The sequence below is a fragment of the Typopeltis vanoorti genome, chromosome 1 (genome assembly GCF_054136105.1).
Source record: "Typopeltis vanoorti isolate ZY-2024b chromosome 1, IOZ_Tvanoo_1.0, whole genome shotgun sequence".
Taxonomy (NCBI): domain Eukaryota; kingdom Metazoa; phylum Arthropoda; class Arachnida; order Uropygi; family Thelyphonidae; genus Typopeltis; species Typopeltis vanoorti.
Window position 1 is genome coordinate 164,627,220 of NC_143549.1, and position 25,445 is coordinate 164,652,664.

Sequence of the window (25,445 nt, forward strand, 5' to 3'; positions counted from 1 at the left end):
AACAGAATGGACACAGGCCACTGCTGATAGGAGGTGCAGGAAGCCACACACACACCAAGAGATAAGGTAACCCAAATTACAGCTCGCCACCCACTAGGCATTAGGGTAGAGTAATGGTGGCATTAGTCACACATATAAAGTGGCTTCTTTGGCTTTGTTCTATGGCGGAAATGTTTCTTGCTAACAGGCTTGCGAGAGCGTGCCAGAATCCCTTCACAATATAACTTTAGATAGGGAGGAAAACAAAGAAAGAAATGGATTTATTACGAAGTTCGCAATGACTGAGAATCGCTGACTCACTTCAAAGAATCATGCAAAGAAAGGAAATACTAGAAAATGAAAGTAGGGGAGAAAAAAAATCAACGCTTTCCCTTTCAAAACTCCCTGCGCTGCCATCTATCATGAAACAGCCTCTCTCACTCACTCTTTTTTTTTTTTTAATACAGGAACTTTCTGGAACCACCGATTCAGTGTAATATCCGCGCGTGCAGCCAGCCTCGAGAGACCTGGATAATAATCCCGGTAAAAAGCGAAGTAGCGTCAGCTGTGTGTCAAGTTCCCCCATGTGAAAGAAAAATACAAGAGCCGCTTTCTCCCTTCTGCGTGTGTGTGTGTGTGTGTGAGAGAGAGAGAGAGAGAGAGAGAGAAAGAGCAGGAACATTGCTATTTTGAGTACTATGACGCAGTGTCCACTGTAGTGGAAACTCAAGAAAGAACCTCACCCCCCGTAGCACAGTATTCTTCTGTTGCAATCAGTCCTCGTATAATACTCTGTCAATACACAGTTACAGTAAATGAGTAAAGTGTACAACCCCCATGAGAAGCGGCTACCAGTTTGGAGGAAAGATCTAACCCCGGTTTCTAAACATGCTTAAAAAAAAAAAAAAAAAAAAAAAAAAAGGGCGGATTTGCAAATGAAAGCCCCCAAAAAATCATCGCGTAAATTAGTTTGGTGGCTTTCTATTATGTGGATATTTATAGAGACTAATGCACTACTGGCTTTTTCCGGTTTCAATTAAAACACGGTTCTCATAATTCGCTAGGCAGCACATGCGCAGATAGGAGTATTCTGTTTAGGAAATTACTCTGAACGAAAAACACTTTATTTTAACCCGTGAGTGCCTATATCGATTCTCACTATTTAACCGAGTCATCTTAAAACAGTTTTGCGTTCATGTTACAAAGCGGAATAAGGAAACTTCATGCCACTTATCGTTGCCGCTTCCACTAGTAGGAAGAAGACAGGAAGTGGGTTTCCGTGAAACAAAGTAGGTGAGCTCTGTCACCGGAAGTGGCATTCAGACTAGATATCCGCCCTTCCTACCATGCTTGTTCCGATACAATCTCAGGCTGTTTTCTCACAAGAATTGCTACGACCACATCGAATGCTGTAGCCTTTTTTATGTCACAGTTTCTGAGTACTTGCATGCAGTGGCGTAGCTAGAGCTGTTGCCACCCGGGGCGATCCCTGAGTTTGCCTTCCTTCTCAATACACACCAAAAATACTACAAAAAGTCAAAACGACGTATAGGGAAATAAATTAAAACACTATGTTTATTTTTGAAGCAAAGCTTTAATGTCAACATTCTAAAATGTTATTTTTCTTGCTTTTCTGTTAGCAAAATCGTCGATGACATTGGCGAAGTCCATTTCATAGTAATGTAGGCAATTTTTAATCAATTTTATTTAGAAAAACTCCTCTCACAACTAGCAACACTTACAGCAATTGTGAGGAAAATTTACAGTAGTATTACAATATTTGGAAATGAGTTCTCGAGACTGTATTTTAGAATTAACTGCAAAAGTTCAAAAAGGTTCAAAGTGCCGCCCTCTCCTAGCTACGCCACTGCTTGCATGCAAAAGTCATTGAAAAGAGGAAAGACTCGAACTCTGTTTCGCGTGGAGCCTTCCGTGTCATGGGCGAAAGTAACCCTTGAGAAATAAAGTGGTATGGGCAGTTAGCAATTGTACGAAAATAGAATTTGTTTAGAAGTGGGTAGAGGACGAACAGGAGGGCAGTCTAGTTCAAGAAAACTCGTTCAAGGTAGGACTTGAAGAAAACGTGTGGTCATGGACAATTGTAAATATTCATGTTGCGACCAGTGGCCCATTAACATCCTTCCTTCCCTTACTATCAATAGTCGACTAAGTCGCCTTTGTTTCAGCCACGGCTATTTTGGAGAAAACAACTCCTAATAAGGGAAAGTAACATTGATGTTGGCATGGTTACATTGTCATTGTCCCTTGCAGACCCAGCAGCAAACTGTATGTGCGTGTGTGTTTCCATGGTTTCCCCCCCCCCCTACTCGCTACTACTCAGGATTGCACTACATCCACTAGGGGAAAGGATCTCATGGAAATATCGAACAACTTCGATCCACAAGGTCTGAACTTCGATATTTTTTTTTCATATAAAAAAAAATTGGGAAGAGCAAAAAAAAAGTAATAAATAAATATAAAAATTCCCTTACATCCGCAAACGATGAAACTAAATGACAGATAAATTAATATTTTAAAATTATTTTCATCTTAGATAATCAAACTAGAATTTGAGATTTAATACACATGCTATTTTCAAAAAGATATCGTATGAAGCAAACTAACATAAGGATTTGTTGGGACGGATCCAGATATTACGTTTAGGATTAGAAGGGGAGGGGGAGAGACAAAAATGGTAAGGTGAGGTGATTGAAAAATTATTATTTAGACTTTGAACATTTTCTGTAATATTCGAATTATTTTACTAATGATATTTGTTAATTTTTTAATGTGGATTATAATTTATATATCCTTACTGAAAATTCACAACATCGTGTCTTGGTTTTCTTGAATGATCTACGAGAAAGTGAGGCAATTGCCTCACTCTTCCATAGATCAGCCACTGACTTGTTATGATAATGACTCATTAACTGCGTGTAGTAGTGTAAACAGGCCTTGTTATATCTTAGTAAGAAATAGAGCCAAATATGTTGTCTGGAAAGAAGCATTACGTTTTTCTTAGCGAAAGTACTCTATATATAGAAAGTAGAGGTCTCTTTCTCTCATTTCCTGTTTCTCTTCACAGCAAATTTATTAATGATTTTATTTTTATCAGTCTGCTTGTACAGACTTACAGAAGCAAATATAATAGATCAATTTTATTCGTTATAGTCATCATTGAGCAGTTAGCACTCTCTGTGTGTGTGATATAGGTTAAAACAATGAAATATACGGGTACCTCCATTGAATAATAGGAATAGTGAGATGTCGTGTGGCTGTGGGAAAGCTCAGTAATTTCATCATGATAAATAACCACCCACATAGCAAATCATCCTTCAGCTGCAGCCTCATTTAGTGAAGCGTGATTCCGAAATTCTGAGCTAATTAGAGAGTAATGAATCGAAATGCATGGAGATACAAATAACGGAGGATAGAGAACATAGAATGGGAAGAGTACGGAAAACTTCTTGTAGAAAGAAAGATGCCTTATTTCTGAATTTACTGATCTAAATACCTACAAGAGAGAATTATAGTTGAGATCAGCATTCTATTGGGAATTATCGGAAAAACAGAAAGGATGAGTTCTGAGATAGTAAATTCACCATTTTGATCCAGTTGTCCAAATATTTCATTCATTTATATTTTAGCCTTCTAAAAGAAATTAAAAACGGTAATCAACGAATAGGAAAGCTTCCTTGACTAATATAACATAATACTGAATGACATGCCTTGTTTTCTTACTTTAATTATTATTATTATTACATGATCCTGTTGTTGCTAGATGTGCCCGGTCCAATGAATCGTCATATGATGGATTTCAAATCACTGTGTTATTGTTGTGATGCTTTATTAAAAGACGAAAGAAAGAAAAGTTTTTGTGTTTTCGAGACTCTTGCTATTAATCCAGTCTATAATAACAGGAATTGCATCATATTTTTTTGTATTATCGTATTAACCAGTAATGATTGAAAATTATGCATAATCACCGGCGATTCTGATAAATAGTAAGCTTCTCGTTTTTATTAATGATATTTCCAAAATATTAAATGATTATATTATTCTTGATCCCCAGCGATTAGGCACAATATCCAAGTTAATCCAATGACCAACACACACACGCACGCACACACACACACACACACGCACACACACACACACGCACACACACACACACACACACACACATATATATATATATATCTTCGTTCTCTTTCATATATTGATGACAGGACATTATTATCTTCAGTCATCACGCTTGCAAAGGAGGAAATAAACATACGGTTTCCATTTCTTAGATCATTTACTTCAACAATCAACTTAAGACTTTTTTAAATATCTCGTCTCTCTCTCTCTCTCTCTCTCTCTCTCTCTATCTGTCTGCTGTCTGTTTATCAGCAGATTGTTACGTACATATATCATACATGCATGCATTAATATCCATCGATGCTATGTTACTGCAAAGACTACATTACTACTGCGTACATTTGATATCAAACTCTGAATGTTTACTGTTACCTGTAAACTTTGGGCGATCTGACGAATGAAATAAAGATCAAGGTCTTGCACTGAATCTTCATGCGCCACGTGGAAACTAGAAGGCCGCGCAGATCCAAATAGTCCTCGAGCTTCGATACAGGAGTTCATCCCATTCGCAGATAACCTCGCCTTGAACTTTTGAAAAGATGTCGATTCGATGTCTGTACAAATCTAAAACTCGATGCGTACCGGAATATTGGATGACATGTCGGAGCGATTCTTCGGAAACGGCGTGCAGGAAACAAAACGCACTGCACTACATTATAGGAAACTGGAACAGGACGAGAAAGAAGTGTCGTGTCGTACTATTCCACACATTAGACACTCGCTAGCAGTCTGAGTGTTGAATGTCCGTCGATATCACATCAACAAAGAGCAGCGAACCGCACAGCTGTTGTTGGTAATGGGAGCACGCTTTGTCCCCTACCACGCAGATGACGTCATATAGGCTGAACTCTCCCTCGCTGTCTCACACACGCACGCGCGCGCACATACACACTCACACACACATTCGCAGGCACCAGTCAGGAAAGCGAAGCGGATGACAGAGGAGAGGGTTAATTCGTTAGTCATGTTCTCTCGCACGCACACACACACACACAAATCTTACACTACAAAAACATGGAAGACGCCTTTCTTTGATGACGTGAAAGTGACGTCACGCGTGTAGAATAGCAAACTGCTTGATAACCTCCTATAAACACCGGGGATGCCTTTAAAATCACGAGGGTGTTTGAAGAAACCGCCTAATTCACTCACGCGAGTGGGATGACAACTATTTAATGGACGAACGCCTGATTATGACCGTACTAATAAGAGCGCTTATTTGACTGGCAGCGACCTTTGACGCGTTCATGTCATACTGTGTCTTGAAGTGAAGGACAGAGGACGAAGAAATCGCCCACGTGTCAGACAACCGAAAAAGATAGCGTAGTGACTTTCCAAGGGTGGATGCAAAAAGGAAGAAAAGCATTACACTATTACCTGAGAGAGGTCACCTACTAGGTCATGCGGGGAAAAATTACCATGTCATGCGGGTGTTTGGTAACGATAGTTTGAATGAACCGTGTGGTACTAATAAAACAGCCTAATGTTGATAAGCGTTAGATGTCATGGATCAGCTCCTTCAAGTAGGTCAAGCCTTGAAACACATCATCAAGTCAAGAAGGATGAATTCTATCAACTCTATTGGAATCAAGCAGCCGAGGAAGGATATGCGAACAAAACTCGAAGACTGTGGTGGAGATTTCGTTTCACACTTTTGATTGCGTGTAATGCAAGATCAAAAACAACGCAAGTCGTAGTATCAGTCAAGTCGTGGGTGTCGACTAACCTCGCGGTGAATGAGGCGACAACTACTAAGTTGAATATTACCACCCTTCCGGCTTGGTTGTGGTTTTTGTACCAGCGCTGCTAGCTATGTCCTTACATCCGCTTCTCCTGCTTAGCGTGGGCTGTGGAACATGCGCGAGAGTTCCAGTAATTGGTATTTTCCATCCCTGAGAGACAAAGAATTCTTTAAAATTACAAAATATAAACTTGAAAAGAATGTCAGACGGCTTCAAATGAACTTCAAGACTTCATCTAAGTAGAATACTTTTGCATTTCGTGCCATGGGTGGGATAAATTAGATAATCTGGAAACCCTGCTCTAGAGACCAAACACTGAACTTTTTTCAAGCCAATTCAGGCTTCCAATAAGTAGGAAGATGGCCTCACATCGTGTGATGAAAATCATCTCCCACCTAATGACAATCACAGACAGTGGAATTGGAATCTATAGCTTGCAGAGTAGAGAGCGGGTACACTAGCCACTCAGCCAATCATGCCGACGTTTCTACTATTTGTTTGATGTTACTGGAGCCCGAGATCCATGCTTATCACCCGCAATACTAATATATTGTTAGTTCTTTTCTTTGATAGATTCACAATGGAGCTTTCTAATATTGCAGGATGCTTGTAAAGTATTTTTTATTAGGAGAAATTTAATCTTTCATTAATAACAAAACTTTTGACAATTCTACTATCTTTATAGCCCATTTAATAGTTTTTTGGCTTTTAAACCTGCACTGACTTTCGCCATACAAAAAGCGTGACCATTGTTTATTTCAACAAACTAAATATGTTTTGTTTGCGTCTTAAAAATTTACTGGGGTATTGTTATAAACTTCGTTTATAAGATTAGAAAAATAATAAAGTTTTCAGAATGTATTTTGTTTTTCTAATTCTCCTAGAAAGTTGTGAGATGACGTAATTTATCAGTTATTCTTTGCTTGTTTCGCTTTTTTTTTTTTTTTTTTTTTTTTTGAATAACGAAATATTCTTAATTTCTGAATTTGATTATTAAAGAACACAGAGAGTACAATTAGGGAGAATTATTCGAAAAATATAATTAGTTTCCTTGCAATCTAATATACGAAACCATTGTTCGAGTTCGTGCCATTTGAGCAATTCCTATATTTTAAACTGATTTGGACAAGCAGAGTCTGTAAGAGCTTTTATTATTATTATTTTTTTTATTATTGTTGAATTATCTAATGAAATTGTCTCTTTAGTGCCAATTTCAGTTTGGGAGGGGAAAAAAGTCACAAAACGTAGTTTGTTGCGTATGGAAGGTATAGAATAAAAATCGTGTGGTATTAAGTCCATGAATTTCTGAACAGACAAAGTGGGCAAAAGGATTGTCGATATTCAGCGCTCTTCTTCAAACCTCCACACGGTATCTGAATAAAAACTGTTCGTTCACTCAGTAAAACAAGTAATCAAATGTTTGACTGTTCATCATTGTCGCTGAAGATACATTTGATCACTTCAAAAGTTTCTGTGGCAATATTTTTTTCAGTTTGAAATATAAATTGCACATGCGTATTATTTTTTATTTATTTTTTTTTTTATATAAAGCGAAATTCCCAAATGGTATAACCTACAATTACACTTGACACTGTGTTACTTCTCAACAATCTGAAACTTCGAAATAAACGCCGAATGAGTCAACAGATTTTTCCGGAGAGCCTTATACTGAATTCAATAGCGTCGTCTAGTAGTCAGTTCGTATGCTTGATTGCATTACATTAATAAAATGTCAGTTCACTATCATTCAGAGCAATACTATCGTGATGAGTGTTTATATTAAAGATGAGAAGTGAATCCTAGAAACAAACCATATAAGAATAGATCGCATTATTATTACGTAAAAAATATTTGAATTACAGTTCAAGAATGGAAACTTCTAAAAGATTTTCATATAGCTTGGCTAAACAAAATAAAATAAAATAAAAACTAGGGAAGTAGACCTTCTTAAACCTTTAAACTAATATTGTTTTAAGGATTAAGTTAATTCTAAACCCCTTTACACTTCTTTTCGTTTTCTTCGATCTTTCTTGGATAAGCAAGCTTGTTTGGAGTGATGTGAAATCTCTTTATACACTGCATTAAAAACTGAACGGGAAGGAACACGAGTTGGATCATTCCAGACAGGAAAAGGGATTACTTCAATCTACAGATATGCTGCTTCATATCTAACACCGTGCAGGTCAAAGTACGATTTTAATGATTTCCGAGAAATAAGAGTGAGTTGAGTTGGAACTTTGAATTCTAAGAAGTATTAGAGGTGACTTTTCTTGAATATCGTAAGAACCAACGATTTGTGTGTGTGTGTGTGTGTGTGTGTGTGTGTGTGTGTGTGTGTGTGTGTGTGTGTGTGTGTGTGTGTGTGTGTGTGTGTGTGTGTGTGTGGTTAGAACTTAGCTCACTGAAATGGAATTGCATGAAATAAAGAAATGAATCGACTTGTGCTGATGATGGTGTCAGTCATGCACTTCGAACGCAATGAATCATTACAGCACAGTCGCATCTTATTAGAGGTAAGTGGGAGATCAAATGATCTGTTAATACTCGTAACAATGAAGGGAATATCGCATTCATCTGCGACGTTAACAAATGGATTAGGGATTGATACAAATGTATTTCTGTCTATAAGAAAGATTTATTTTTATGTTAAGTACATTACAATAACAGTTTAGTTTTATTGGAAGGTTAATAAAAAAAAAAAGACTTAGTAAATAATTGAATAAGAAAAACAAAATGAAACATCAAACTTTTAGTATGAAAAGTTATTTTAAAAATTTTAATGTTGATCGATAATCAGGTATTGAAAATTGAAAACAAAAGGCTTATATGATTAATCAGTGCAAATCTTAATTTTGAAAATAATAGATCACAGAAAACACTTTTTTATTTGATGCCAAATACATATTTGCATGAAAAGATTACGATAGAGAGTCTTGAAAGATTTGTGGAAACCTATCATACGAATAGAATAGATTTCATTAACGCAGTCACTCACTCACAAAACCATTTGAGGGGTGAAAAAGAGAGTATACAAAATCACAGCATTCTTGGTAGGGAAAAAAGTGCGATAAAAGAAGTAATAAGAAAAGGACAGAACTAAATAACAACCTTAAAATTCCTGAGGATCCCTTTTGCCAGTCTGCAGTGATCCTATTCATTGGTAAGAAATGCCAATCTCCTTAAAACTACGAAGGTTAACTGAAATGAAGAAATTGAGTACAGAATGAAACTAAAATAGGAACTGACTTTTTTCCAAGGAAAATATTTATTTTTATGACAATCACATCCGCAGAAGTTTTTAAATCCATACCATGTTAGTATCGTGGGTTACACAATAACCCTTAGCCCATCAAAGAAGGAAAATCAGCTCTAGAGACAAGTGCAGTACTTTTAAAAGTCCGCTTCAAGCCGCCACTCAACAGGATGGTAGTTTTCACACCAGAAATGAAAATCTGCCACACAAAAGTATTCCCAAAAGTTCATACCACAATCGATTCGAACTCAAAACCTGTAACTTAGAACAAAGAAGCCGTCTGTTCAACCAAACGTAAGCCATTCACAGAATGACGTGAACCAGAAGAAAATGTAGATGACCATTTTTTCTATTTGCTTAGTCTTCTCATATTGCTTCTTATCACCAGGACACAATGTACGGTGACACAAAATACTATAATTTTCGTATCAGTCATATCTTCTTTTTCTCCGCTTTCATATTATTATTGTTTCTGATTGGCTTCTTTTGCAACAATGTTCCTTATTCTTATCTTCCTTGGTGGTGTGTTGCATTCGTGAGATTGAGAGACCCTTCCTATTTCGATGTGTCCACATCACCTCTCATAAAATGCTACTACTCGCTTAATGATTACGTCATTCACTTTGCATTTTATTTTCAGTGATAACTTCTCATCTTACATCATCCTCTGAAAATGATTCTGCACTTACTTAGGTCAGTTTTAATTGCATCTTCTGAAACAGTTCATACATTTTCATCGCTGTTTTACAACTCTCCTAACTAATAGTGCATTACCGATCACTTAACTCAAAGACAACCGGATTCAGTTAGGTAAGATTACTTGCTGAACTAGGGAAGAACCAACCTGAAATACATAGTTTTCAAATGTACCAAAATGTACAGGTATGAATGGCAGGCTAACATTGATGCTACTTGTGACTCATGCAACAACGTTCCAGCAATATTTTAGCTCATTTATCGCTTCTGGCATCAGTTTTGTTTCTCCATAAATAGCATTTTCTTTCCATTTATACATTTCCTCTTCACATCATCATCTAGCATTTTTCCTTCTCTTAAAGAGATGCGATACTGTCAAATGATGCCAATTTAATTTTTGCTGATATTTGGCAGTGAACATCCCACCCACTTCTCGCGAAAATAGGCGCAACCTCTTTTTGTGTTAGTAACGGTGCCATCGTACTAATATGAAGTTTACGACAGCAGCAGCTTGAACTTTTACACTCCCTCCTAAAAAAAAAGAAGAGTTTTTGAATGGAAAGGTGAGTAGCGCGAGGGAAGAGAATATGAAAAAGAGAGAGAGAGAGAGAGAGAAACACAAGACGGACAGCGAAAGGGAGGAGTCAGAGTTAACAAGGAGACACTGCTTGAGAAGTGTAGATGATGGTTTTAGGAGTAGATACGTGAGTGCACGAGATACGATTAAGATAGTAAGGATATTGGGGAGACATTTTAAGTCTGGGAAGAGGTGTAATATCAGTGATGATAAAGAGGCATGGATAGGGGAGAGTGTGAAGGAGTCATATCAGTGAGACTGTTAAAGAAACAGAAATGAGCTAGTTATTTGAAACAAAGGGAATGAAATTGTAGCATTGATAGAGTTCAATCGTCTAAATTTGTTGAAATAAGTGAGACATGGTTAAACGAGGATGAGTCTGACAGGAATAGAAATGGAAATATAAGTAGTCTTTCATTAAAACAAGGGGAAAAAAAGGGAGGAGAAGTGCTATTAATAATGGCAGAGTTGTGCCCATCTAGGATGGACATGCAAGGAGCAAATAATGACAGTGGTTTTGAAGCAGCATGGTGTGAAGTGGAGGTGAATAGGATGAAATGTTTAGTGCAGTGTTGCTATAGACCTGGTAATGTGGGAGGAAGTGAGATGGAAATATTTAGGCAAATTATCCTCGTAAATAAGAAAAGGGTGATGATTATGGTCGATTTCAATTATGGTAATATAGATTGGAGTGAAGAGACAGCGTCTGGAACTAAAGGGAATGAATTTCTAGTGTTTTAGAGGGACAACTATTTTAAGCAGTACGTAACATATGTGAATCGGGGGTGTTATTATCTCATCGGAAGATATTATTGTAAATGAGCTGTCAAATCTTCCTCCAGTTGATGAAAATGACCATGAAGTGATCACATGGGTAGTGGCCAGCCATATCAGGATTTTTGTGAGAAAGGGTTATATGTGGAACTATAAGGCGGATGATTATGCCAAACTGAGAAGGCGGCTTGCAGCGATATCATAGAATGATGAACTGGATGGGAAGGAAATCAATGCTGCTTGGTCGCTATTCAGGAACTACCTGGCAGAGACAATGACTGAATGTATTCCAAAGATCAGAACATAATGCAGAACTTGAATAGTGGGGAATGGGGGAGGAGCCACACTAATGGTGAGTGAGTAGGAAGTCTGTGAGGAATTAATTAAACTTGATGTCAACAAGGCCATGGGAATTGATGGTATATCACTGTGTATCTTGAGGGAACGTTACGTAAAGTTAACAACAGCTTTAACATCATAAACACGACATATGGTATGTCGTGTTTGTGGATAGCTCCTGAACAGATAAGTGATATTTTTAATAAAAATTGATGAATTTGCATAGTATTTACATAATATTGTTTACTTTTAGTATTTTAACGAGTCTGGGTGATTTTTGTGTGTTTTTTGAGTATTTTAATAGTAAACTGATAGATAAGATTATCTGTGCACATGGCTCCCATAAAGAGGAATACAAAGATGACGTGAAGGTCACCATATTTGTCTAAAAATCTTAACTTAAAGGATTTGATTCAGTGTACCGTTTGCGAAATGTATGCATTGAGGAGTCTGGTTAAACAACAATAGTGAGAATCTAGATAACAGTGATATTCGAGGTATGAATGGTGATATTTGCGAGGTAGTACCTGATAGCTGTGAGTGGCGTTGAAAGTGAGAATGAAGCTAAACATACAGAACGATTGAATGAATCATCGAAGAATAAAAATGATGACACTGACGCAATGAGTGAGATCGCTTTATTACGCAGAGCGATACATAGGACAAAATCGGCAGCTGGAGCGTTGGCAAAAATGTTTACCAAGCGTACCGACTAATAATCGGCAAAAGTATGATAGAAAAAATAAGGGTATGATAGTGAGTGTAAACAAAATGAAAGCGCGTGTGTTGTATGGAGATTCCTTAGTAAGAGGTGTGTTAGTTGAGAATTTAACAAAATCGTACCAACCCGGTGCGAACGTTAAGAATGTAAGCGAGTCAATTAGAATGCAAAAGCAGCGGGTGAAAGAATTGATAGTGGTGGCAGGTGCAAATGATTTGAAAGGAAACAAAAAGGCTATGAGCGAGGATGTGAAGGAATTGCTTGAGGTAGCAAAATAGAAGAGTGAGAGAGTTAGGTTGGTGAGTCTGTTGCTGTGGTATGACAGTGAAGAGTATAGAAGGAGGGCCATAATTGCTAATGACTTTATGCGTGAATTATGTTTGATGAGTGGTGTGGTATTCGTGGATGTGTGGAATGAGTTCGATGGGCGAAAGGATTTATATAAAATGGATGGTTTACATTTGAATGGATTTGGTGTACGGAGACTTGAAAAGGTGTTGTCGAATGTAGTGAAAGTAAATGTGCAGAATCAGGGAAACTAGAGTTATTAAGGGGGAGGGAAGAGGATATGCAGATTTTAGGGAGACAGTTGAGTATGTGAATGTGTGTAATATGCCCAAGCGAGTAGGAAAGACCACGAATCACAATGAGATAGTTAGTATAAGGCATCAAAATGGGGATGGGACAAATCGGCTTCTGCAATTCATGTATACAAATGCCAGAAGTATTAGAAACAAGAAGGAAGAATTTTTGGCCTTGGTTGTCACTTCCAGACCACAGGTTATTGGCATTAGTGAAACATGGCTGACAGAAGATGACACAGCTAGTGGGATTGAATGTGAGGGGGTATGGTGTGTTCAGGAGTGACAGGGAGAATAAAATGGGGGAGGACTGTTATTGATGATAGCTGATAAGCTACAGCCAAGAAGAATAGAAGTGGAACTGCAGGATAGAGAAAAGAGCACATTTGAGGCTATTTGGTGTGAGATTGAAACTAAATGTACAGTTGGGTGCTGCTATAGGACCAGGCGATGGAATAGATGGTGAAGATAGTATGCATAAGCAAATAGAAGAAATGAGTGGAAGGAGGGTAATTATTATGGGAGATTTCAACTATGGTAATAACATTGATTGGAAGGAGGGGAGGACACATGGGAGAAAGGAATTGGATTTTATGCGGTTATTAAGGGATAACTATCTGCGACAGCATGTAATGGAAAATATTAGGGGTCAGAGAGTGCTTGACTTGGTAATTGCATCTGAGAATTTGGCTGTAACGAATATGACCACGTTGCCACAAATTGGTGAACGTGATCATAGGATCTTGACTTGGGAGGTGGCTAAAGGTGTGGAATTTACAATTAAGACAGGGTACATGTGGAATTATCGGGCTGGTAAGTATGACAAGCTTAAGAGATTGATTGGTTCAGTGCCATGGCATGTACAACTGCAAGGGCTAGAAGTTGATAGTGCATGGGAGGCGGTTAAGAAGTGTTTGCATGAAGCAATGGCTGACTGTATACCTAGAGTCCGAATAATAAATCAAGTAGGGGTTAAATGGATGAATAACACCATTAAGCTTGAGCTGCAAAAAAAAAAAAAAAAACTATGAAGTAGGAAAAGCAAAAAAAGGATTATGAAAGAACATTGGCCATGCAGGCTAAAGAGAATCCTAAACAGTTTTTTTGATATGTTACGAGTAAAAGAAAAATTGTATATGGCAGAATGATTTTAAAGAGTGCCGATAGTAGGGAGGTAACCGAATCAGTTGATATAGTTGAATTACTGAGCGAGCACTTTGCAAGAATATATCTTCCAGGTGGTGACATTGCAGAAATGAATGAATCAATAGATTATACGGGAATTGTGGTGAATGAAGTGGAGGTGAGTAGTCTATTGCAAAACCTCAATGTCAATACTCGTACGTGAAGTGGCTAAGGAATTGTCAGTACCCTTGACCATTTGGTTCAATTTGAGTCTCGGGTCGGGGATAGTCCCGAGGGGGTGGAAAGAAGGGAAAATAGTTCCACTGCATAAAGGAGGTTCCAAGACTGCTGTTGTAAATTACCGACCGATTAGCATATCAGGAATCGTTGTCAAGGTCTTGGAAAAATTAGTCAAGAGAAGAATACAGGATTGGATAGATGAAAATGGGATACTGTATGGGGGACAATATGGTTTTGTGAAGGGTATATCATGCCTCAGTAACTTGCTCACGTTTTATAACACAGTGACGGCTGAACTGGATAAGGTAATGGGTTTACAGTGATTCTACTGGACCTTGCCAAGGCCTTTGACAGGATACCACGTTACTCTAATCAGTAAACTGGAGCAGATGGGGATGGATATAGGGTTGGTGAGATGGATAGGAGGGTGGTTGATGGAGAGATACCAGAGAGTGGTTTATTCAGGAGTGGAGTCCAAAAGATGGCTTGTGACTAGTGGTGTGCCACAGGGTTCTGTTCTTGGACCACTACTTTTCAATTTGTTCATTAACGATATAGGAAAGGATCTGAGAGGAAGTGTTCGCTTGTTTGCTGATGATGCAAAGTTGGGTAAAGCAATTGTGAGTGCACAGGATGTCAAAATTTTGCAGGATGATTTGGAGAGTTTGGAGGACTGGGCTAGGGAAAATGGATGTCAATTTAATGTGGCAAAGTGTAAAGTTATGCATTTTGGAGTGAAAAGATTAGCAGCAGTATATCACATTGGGGGAACCATACTCCAGGAGATTGATGGGGTCAGGGATTTGGGAGTGTTGGTGGATAGGGAGTTGAAATTTAGGGGGCACATTGCAAAAGTGGCTAAATCAGCTCATCAAATCACTTGGTTGCTGAAAAATACTTTAACAAGCAGAGACAAACAAGTTATTGTTCCTCTTATCGAGCCTTGATAAGACCCATCTATACTACTGTGCCCAGATATGGGCGCCAAGGTTTCTTCTTGATGGGGAGGAGGTGGAGAGGATCCAGAGACGAGTGACCAAGATGATAGCAGGTCTGTGGAATGAACCTTATCAGAACAGATGGAAGATTTGTGGGTTGCAAAAATTGGTTGATAGGCGGAAAAGGGTGATATGATTGAGACATTCAAATTACTGAAGGGTTTCTATAGGATTAATCCAGAATATATTTTTGAGAATAGGACTGGTGGTGGGATGACTAGGGGCCATACATGGAAGCTGGGCAAGAATGTGGTTAGCAGGGGTGTTAGAGCTAGGTTTTTTACTTGGAGAGTGGTGAATGAGTGGAATAAGCTGCAAGAGTCTGTTGTGGGTGCTATGACCGTGAATGAGTTGAAGGCAAGGTTTGAATGTCGAATAGTTGTTCTTGACATGATGTTAGGACCTCCCTCGATGAGTCTGTCGACTCCTTGGAGTTTCCCGAAATAATAATAATAATAACAACATGAGTCTTAGATTTGCCAAAGTTCCAAAGGAGGGGAAAGAGAGCAAAATTGTTCTGGCTTCATAAAGGGGGATTATAAGGCTTCGAATCATAGGCCAATCAGCTCGTCTGGAATGGTCAAGATGTTGAAGCAGCTAGTGAAGACAAGGATTCAGAACTGGATTGACAGCAGCAGAATTCTCTTTAATGGACAGCATGGGTTTGCTGAAGGAATGTCGTTTTAGCAATCTGTTTACTTATCATAACAAGGTGACAAATATATTGGACAAGTGATACATGTGCAATAGTATAATATTTAGATTTTGCAAAGGCTTTCGATAGATTGCCACATGACAAGATAGTAGTTAGATTGGAACAGATGGAGTTGGGCAGTGGATTAGTGCATTGGATTGGGGATTGGCTATCTGATAGGTATCAGCAGGTTGTGTATTGAGGAATGATATCTCAGAAGAGGAAAGTTACTAGTGGTGTGTGCTCAGGAGTTGTGTTGGGGACCATTGTTTAATTTGCATGTAAATGAAGAGACTTAAATGGTGATATAAAGTTGTTTGCAGATGAAGTAAAGTGGGGAAAGTTGAGCAATTTGTCTTGCTTGAAAAGACTGTCTGAATGGACTAGAGGAGATATCAGTTTAATGTGGGAAAGTGTATGGTTTTAATATTTGGGAAACAAAGATGGGGTGCAGAGTAAAAATTGGAAAATTTCGTGGACATTTTGCTAAAATTCTGAGGAGAGCACAGCAAATTATGGGAATGATGCGGAGAACACTGAAATGTAGAAGTAAGGACGTTATGATTCCATTGTACTATGATTTGATGAGGGTGCATATGGATTACTGTGGCCAGATTTGGAGGGAAAAACAAGGGGCCACCCCTGGATGCTGTATAAGAAGGGTGTGAACAGGGGAGTGAGAAGTAGATTTTTTGCATGGAGAGTGGTGGCTGATCGGAATGCATTGTTTGAAAGTGTGGTGAGTGCAGGCACAGTGAATGCATTAAAGTATGATGAGCTGTGCGTGTGAGAGCGGGACCTCCGGTGATGAGTCTCTTGACTCCATGGAGGTCTGTTGATAATAATAATAATAATAAATGAATGAATAAATAATGCAATTGAGCTCTGTCGGATGTATTGTACAACCAATCATTATTGTTCTTGATCAAAGCATCGTCAATGTGAATTTGTATAGCAACAAGCATTAACCGTAAAAAAAAAAATCTATAAAGAATTAAAAAAATAAGTTTTTTTTTTAAACTAGAAATAATTCAGATACAATAACCGTTAAGAGTTGAAATGATGCATCTACCACATATGCAGTTCATTGTTTCGAATAACCTGTAGGTGTTGGTTGCTGGCATAGTTCAAGTCCCATGTGCTGCAATACGAGACAGGCGATTTCCATACATCATGTTAAATGTATGGAAATTTTCCGAAGAAGGCTTCGAAATCGAGGCCCAATCCATTTCACAGTTTTCCGGAAGACAGTAGCGATAAGACCTGACTTATTTCTTTGATTGTGAATAACACTGCTACGATAGTTATTTCCCCATAGCATATTTCTTAGCTTTTCTCAGAAGAACCGACGAAATTCTGAGCTTTGTTAAGTCTTGCTACAAAAACAACAAATGCAGATTCCGAAATACTTCGGGAAGGGAATATCATTATGAGTTCTTAACGAGTAGGCCGAAGTTTATTGACTGATTTATGAGATTTTGGTGATCGCAAATACTAGTGTAGAAACAAAGATTTTAAAATCGCACCTAAGTATGGTGAAGAAAAGGAGTCCTTGCATCTTAAATTGATGATGACGCGTGGTGTTTCTTTACGATATAACAACTGATGAAACTGATATAACACATTTTCCCACTTCCAGCCTTGCAAATCATTTTGCAAAGCCGAAAGTGTCATTCATATTCCTGATTACCGTGCTTATTGTTGTATCATCAGCAAACAGCTGTATGCCAAATCCTTCCTGTCAGGTTAAATATAATAACAATGGACTAAAGACTAATTCATGTGGACCACCACTGGTTAGCTTAAATGATGCACTCTTTCAACCCCCCCCCCATACCACTTTCTGATACCTGTCCGTCAACTAACCATTTACCTAGTGAATAGTTTGTCCAATACCCATATTATGCAGTTTATACAACAGCAACCTTTTATGTGGTATCCTATCCAACGCCTTAGTAAACGCCAAAAAGTGTTATGGTTGGTGTGTTCATTCCCTTGTCTAAGTCAAACATAACATTATTATAAATTGTGAGCAAGTTACGCAAATATAACCTTCCTATGAACCTCCGTAGCTAAGTTAGTTTAGATGGTCCTTTGGTTGGAAAGACTTGGGTTCGAATCCAGTATATGATGCGAAGAACCTCTATCAAGGCTTTTCAATCAAAGGTGAGTTAACCGGTCTCATAAAGAAGTGGCAGGTTTTTCGTCCTTCACAACAGGCAAACCGACCCCTTGAACACATATATCTACAGACATAAAATACTATTGGATAAGGAAGGCAACGGGAAACTACTTTATTCTATAAAGAATTTCTTATTAATGTAGCATTGCCACCCTACCAACCATTGGGTTGAGAGAAAACACACACACCTTCCCTTAGTAAATGTTTGGTGTTCATTGTAAAGTATAGATTTTCTGTTGACCCATTTCTGTATGTAAGCTCTTACCAACTGTTACAAAATCTTCACCTCCACTCTAGAGATACTGATAGGTTTACAGCGCGTAACATCAGCTTTTGTGCCATCCTCGTTCAATGGGAATATCACACATTCTTTCCACTCCTGTGAAATCTTCCCTATGCTGACTCAAATTATACAACCAAGGTACAAACTGTTCAGCTGAACACTCTTTTACCATCCGTGATGATATCCAATAACTCCTAATTGCCGAATTCTTATTCAGTTTATGCACTACCTCTACTACTTATTTATACACTTGAATTTCTTCATCGGTGTGTAGCATCATTGAGTGAGCGCAAGCTATCAACTTGTTGCTAGCCACTAGCAAAATCGACAAGCATTAGTTAAACAACCTTTCTGCATCTGTTACCCGCATATCATACGCGTTCGATATTCTTTCTTTCTTTTACTTGGGGAATAACGATAGACTTCATTTTGGCTGTCTTTGGCTTACAGAATTGCTTTTCGTACCCAGACTTACTTCTCGTACAATAATTGTGACTCTTCTGGCCCGTGTCATATAATTTTCATAATTTACGTCATCCTTATGCATTCCATTCCTTCCACATCATATTTTTCTTAGGAAAATCTTGCTTAATAAGATTGCACATCCATTTCATCTCCTACCCTATTTATTCTTCGAACTTAGGGACACGTTATTTTATTGCATAAATGATGAATTTTTAAGTACTTCCCAGGTACTGCCGATATCCTTCCGACCCAGCAACTGATATTACAGGACTGAACTCAATATTCTCCTCGGTTGTCATAGTTTACTGCTTTGCAGTTCAGCATAAGCCACTTCCCGGATCAGTACAGCATGATCACTGCAACTAAACAGAGGTAGAACAGTAAACTCTTTAACCCAAATCCCTCCCATACTATAATCAGGTTTAACACTCCTTCAGCTCTAATTCTTTCCATCATATGCTGCTTGAGGAAGTTGTCGCTTAACTTCTTCTTCTTCAGCTTCCGAAGTGGGGTCGCTGCAGCGGTCAACTTTTTCCATTCAGTTCCGTCTACGGTCATGTTCTCCTCTAATCCCAGGTCTTGCATGTTCCCCTGTCCAGCCATCGTTATTTAGGGCTCCTCTTACTTCTTTTCCTGGTGGCTTCATCTCCAGCACTCTCCTTCTTTCACAGTTTTTGTCTCACTTCATAATATGATCAAACCACCTCAGCCTTGATTTCCTAATCTTCCAAGCTATTAAGCTATTGTTATTGTCTCCGGATCAGTAAGTTTTTGATCTTATCCAATCTTGTTATACCGCTTGCAGATCTCAGCATTATCATTTCATCATGTCCATTCTCTTGGTCAGCTGCCGGGTCTCACTACATCAAAGCTGTTTTTACTACAGTTTGTAGCTCTTCAATAAAAAAAGAAGAAAAAAACTTGCTAGACATTTTTGTATCACACAAGATACCTGAAACGTTCTTCCAGTTTACCAGTCCTAAATAGATTCTCATCTTGAGTTCTGAGTGCAAGTATCCATAACTTTGTACACCACCTGATCCTAGGTATGTGAACTTATATATTTGTATCATGTCTGTGTCATGTAATGTTATATTCTCTGTTGCTGCAGTACAATACATATTTACTCTGTCTTATTTGTACTGATCCTCAAGCCGCTCTCTTCCAAAGCTTCCCTCAGCTGTTTGAGTGTGTCTTCTACTTCCTGCTCAGGCTTTGTGTAAATTACTCGTCATCAGCAAACATCGTACACAGTGATTCAGTTCTTACGGTCTCTGTCAACACATCCAAGCGTATGACAGATACGAAAGGGCTGAAAGCTGACCCTTGAGGAACCTCCATTACGCCACATCTTTTTCTTGTTTTGCTACCGTCATGCGTGTCTTGTACAAGATCTACATACTTTTCTGGGATCGTTTTCTTCCTTATGCTTCACTATATCTCTTTTCTTAGGAATCTATCAAAGGCCTTTTCCAAATCAATGAAAAACAGAAAAAGTTTCGTGATGCTGTCCCGGCACTTTTCTGTGAGCTATCTTAGAGCGAAGATGGCGTCTTGCAACATCTCAATACATTCGGCTTCTTTCTTCTCATGAGATTTTACCTCTATCCTAATCGGTATTATGATATTTAAAGTCATTCATGATGGTTACGCGTTTAGCACCCATCAAGTTGATTTGATGACATTTCATCGTCTCCGACACATGATGAACTTGTCTATACTAACATCCACCATGCATTTGATGCTGTTAGATTTCATCTCACATCAGATAGCTTCAAACTCACTTCTGTATGGATAACTGTTATTGGTACTGTAGCTATAGTTTTTCTACTTTAACTGGACTCAAATCATCCGATATCATTAGCACCATACGTCCATCTTGTCCATTCTTACTGTATCCTTTACACTCTATACCAATTAGTATATCTACCTCTGAGGCCCCAACTTATGCACCAAGAAAAAAAAAAAAAAAACTCTACCCCCCCCACCTTTATTTCTGATACTTCTGGAATTCATAAACAGACATAAGTTTTATCCTCCATCTTTTTTTTTTTTTTTTGTCACCTGTGTAGTCTGCATGACTCGTTTGAATTGAATAACGCAGATTACACTTTATATTTACCCTTCGTTGTATAATAACAAACCAGGCCGAGTGGTTAGCGTATCCACTTTCCACCCAAAAGGCTGCTGGTTCGAATCCCCCTGTGGACATGGATGTTTGTGATTGTCTGTAAAAATAGGGGTGGTGGTCAGCTGTAGATGGCGCTGGTGTATATGATGAAGGTAGTTGCGGTTAGTGGAGTGTTGGAGGCGGAGAGCTGTAGACCAGGTGCCCTCCCTCGATGAGTCTTTGGACTCCCTGGAGGTGTTATATAATAATTATTATTATATATTTTTTTATAATCTCATCTTTTTCTTGTTTTTCTCAGTTGTCTGTCCCCCTTAATTAAATTGACTTCATAAAATAAATTTTTTCTAATGATCGAACGATTAATTCTGTCTCCTACTCTGCCTATCTATTCCATCTATCAATTGTGCGTGTTCTCTGGTCGATTCACGTATTCCTCAGGAGGAAAAACTTTACACTCTTCGGTTTCATTTTACACATCGGTTTCATTCGGGTTACACCCGAATGAAACCGATGAACTGACTTGTAATTTGGAAGAAAAGAAAAAAAAAAAAAAAGAAACATTTAAAGGTTCCTCGAGTCCCTAGATGGGACTCGAACAATCAAGCTCTTTCTAAGAAAAGCGGCTGCATTCTTAGTAGTTTTGATTAAGTAGTCACACTTATATGAACATTCTTTTGTTTCTTCAGCACCCAAAACAATGTACTTTTAAAAGCGTCAGTTCTGCGTCTAGAAAATTACAAAGAAAAAACTTAGTCAGTAAATTGGATGAATAACTTTTTTATTGTTAATTCTTTCAATTTATGCACAGAAAAACATGCGCATTCTATTCTCGTTTCATTTTGCAGGTTTGATAAATAATTCATCTTCATCATATGAAAAAACACAAACACACTCTTAATTTGTACACTGTTAAAAGAAAGCAACCTGTTGTCTGCCGTTAAAGAAAGTTTCTTCATATATCTTCTGTAAGTTTTCAGAAAGATTGAGCAATTCGTAAATCCATTAATGGTGTAACACAAAGGCGGAGATTCCACATCGTCCGTCACTTAGGGCGCATGCTTTGGTGTTAGTCATCGCACAGAATGGTGACATTCAAATCGCCCACGTGCACACAGTAAATTGAGATGGCACTCTGATTAAGCTGTAGATTTCACGAGCAGAACATGACACTGTCATGGGTGCAACAAAGTCCTAAAAGTCAAACTATACAACCGTTGAGCAGTACGGAGTACAATAGGAAGCGATGATGTTAAATGATTCATCGTTTAAGATCCTTCTTAATACACAAATTAGCAAGTCAAATAAGTTCGGAGGGGGTTCGTGTTAGTATTAGAATTTCATGCGTTCTCTACGTGGATTACATAAATAGTTACCTAATTTCTTCCGCAACATCAACGGTTTGTTGAGTGGAGAAGTAAATATGGAAAGTTTATCTTGACAATAAGAATTACAGCAAACATATTGCTGAACATATCAGAAAGGGTCACCTTCAATGGATAAGAAATGTAATATGGCTTCGGATTTCTCGCAACATTATGGTTCGATTCCGTACTTGATATATGTTAGAACGTTTAAATGTTACTAATTTCTACATCACATAAACTTTTATGTGATGTAGAAATTTTCAACTAAACGAAAAGGCAAATTAAGTTTGCTTCTTCGCTTACTTGAAATCTGTGTCATCAAACACAAAATTCCTTGATATCAAATGCGCTGTGTAGTTAGAGTTTTATTCATCTGCATATCTAGTCCATTAGAAACAACTTTCTCATCATTCTGCTGGGTGATTTTTTGCACTTGTCTAACGCTCAAGTCTTCGTCAACTACAAGACCAAAAAAGGATAAGTGCGGGTTTCAAGTATGCTGACGTTGCTATTACAAGAGATAGGTGAGTTGTGCAAGTGAAAATATTAGTAGGAAAGCACCATTATTTATTTGTCAAGAGCTAATTGGTACAGGGATAGATTACAGATGTATAGGCGTATAATATAGGACCCTCTTGCCATCGATATTTGGCCGCTAGAGATGTCCTCCGTGGTAATTTATTTAACACATCAGGTAGGTTGAGAGAAGCCAAACAAAACACTTCGCTGTATTAGAGGAACGAGAACTTATAATTTATTTAATACGAATGCACCACAAGTCCTCTAATGATAGGGATGCCCATTAAACATCCTAGTAATGGGTGTTGCCTTCGTATCTACACGAAGGGCTGTGTCCCCCCACCTCATCGTATTGCAAACCGGAGTCATATGTAAGGAATTTTAATGTATCCAAGTTCTTACTTTCATGCCGGAGGAAGGATGATAATTGGATGACAACTGTACGATTATACATTTCTATGTTACAGATGGGACAGTTTAATCTGAGTAAAAAGACAGCTCTCTCTCTCTCTCTCTCTCCTCTTCACACGCACTAGAAAGAGAAGAATAAAGCGTGACTGAAACGAAAGAACGACAAGTGAATGTTTGTTAGAATGTCGTCATTTTCAAAGGTTTCGACTAAAAGTGGAGCAAGTTTCGACAGTTTTCGTTTCAAATAAGTAATTTTCATTGACTCACGAAGATAACGAAAACTTATGCAACTTGTAATGCATTTAATAACGGTTTAGTGTTCATGGAACCTGATGCATTCATTGTTATTTGGCATATTACGTGGAAAACTAAGTTCCAACGTAGTTAGTCTTCAATTAATACTTCAAACACATTCCTTTGCTATGTTGTGAAATCAACGGTCACTCACTCTGTCAATCAAATACTATTTTTTAAAGATATATCTCCTCCGTCCTTCGGTTTGCACAACGTAGCTCCATCACAGTGTTCTATATATATAAAGAGAGTTCACACGCTAGACTGCTAATCACAGTGCATTGACCAAGGTACTCTTAGAGTTCCAATGAAGAAAGGAAATGGTGATTAGACATGGACAGTCATAATGAGATCACACGGTGAGCGTTAACAATTGTTTATTTTTATTTATGTTTGACAAACTGTAGTGATCACAGTTTCTCCCTTTTTTTAGTTTACTACAAACTACTAAAAAAATACATTTTTCTTTTGAAAGATCGGAATTTGAATGGTTTGGATTTCAAGGTCTTAAAGCAAAGTTACACACCCAGGTCTTAAAGGAAAGTATCACAAAAGAAACATGAACTACCGACTTTACTTCTTTTACTTCCTAACAAGCAAGGAAAGAGACACTGATTCAACCAAATAATGGAAACAGCACTTAGCGACTCAGCACAGTACTCAACCTCTTGCAAGGTTTATTCTGTTTTCACAAAATATACCGTCGTCATTACTGAGCTATTCATTAAAACTAATAAAATATTTTAGCGCAACTTAATTAGAAACTGTTTCGTTCTGCTCACCTACCGTAGCAAACGAATCTGATCCACTTTATATATAGTTAGTTATTCCCGTGGGAACCTCCTGTGACATCATGTGGTTTACTCCCGTACTTGCAAACACCCATGCCCATGGCTGGATTCGAACCCGCAGATTCTTCGCTGGAGAACGCATCCGGTAAAGAAGGTGATAATATTAAGAAGGATATGCCCGTATGAAAGGGTATACGAGCCAACGAACTCCCACAGAACTATGTTAGTATTCATACAAGGATTTCAACAATATTCAATGCACAAAACAACATACAGAAAATTACAGATGAATTACCGTTAATGAATTACAGAAAATTTCCGTTAATTTTAATGAAATGATCTACAAATTTCAATGAAGATTCGAAAAAAATTGAATCAAAATCAATCCCTATGCAACAGACGGATAGAGTTGCTAAAATCCTCTGAAACAGACTCTAACATGCATTTCCACCCTTTAGCTATTATAATAGGCATTTTCCTGAATTAGCATATTCGTTTAATTTTACTTTCTCTCTCTCTCTATTTTTATCGTATATGTATGTGTAAAGTTCTGCACTTTTCAAGTGTGCTGTCTATTTGTCATCATGTGTTGATCTGATGGATATTGTATTACTCTGACGGTCCAATTCCGTATAGAGTAGTAGAAAAGCATGTCTTGCTCTATATGTGGGTTTGGATTACAGGAAGTATATTGCCGAGCACATCACTGAGCGTCATTTTAGTGGATATTGAATATAATAGCTGGGTTTGGGCCTCTTCGTAACATTATGGTTAGATCACGTACTTGAAATACGAGAGAACTTTTAAATGTTACTAAATATATTTTGCTGAGTCGTATAAAAATCCTTATTTTCAACTAAGCAAAAAAGTCCAAAGGAAGAAAATTGTGCCATCTGAAACAGAAGGTTCACATATCGGTTCTCGTATTACTCGAGATTAACTTTCGATGTTGTGTTTATGTTGCACTGCCTAGATATGGCCAAGTTGGCGTCATAGATATATTTTTGAACTATTAAAAAAATTCTCCCATATGATGCAGATATCTTAATATATTTTTATTGATTTTAACAGATCTCTAATGTTTTAAAAAGAAATGCTAATACCTGTAATAAAAAAATTTAACTGCTGTGTAATACATAATAT

The 25,445-nt window shown here is 37.9% G+C and overlaps 1 protein-coding gene across 1 annotated transcript in view; it reads right to left on the reverse strand.

The window, feature by feature from the left end:
- Window positions 1-5,176, reverse strand: part of LOC150110599 (rhotekin-like) — a 30,119-nt gene extending 24,943 nt beyond the window's left edge. Inside the window, exon 1 of the mRNA XM_090395093.1 lies at window positions 4,495-5,176. Within this exon, the coding sequence (XP_090251219.1) occupies window positions 4,495-4,623 (129 nt within the window). The 5' untranslated portion in view covers window positions 4,624-5,176. The remainder of the gene's footprint in view (window positions 1-4,494) is intronic.
- Between the last annotated feature and the right edge of the window lie 20,269 nt (window positions 5,177-25,445).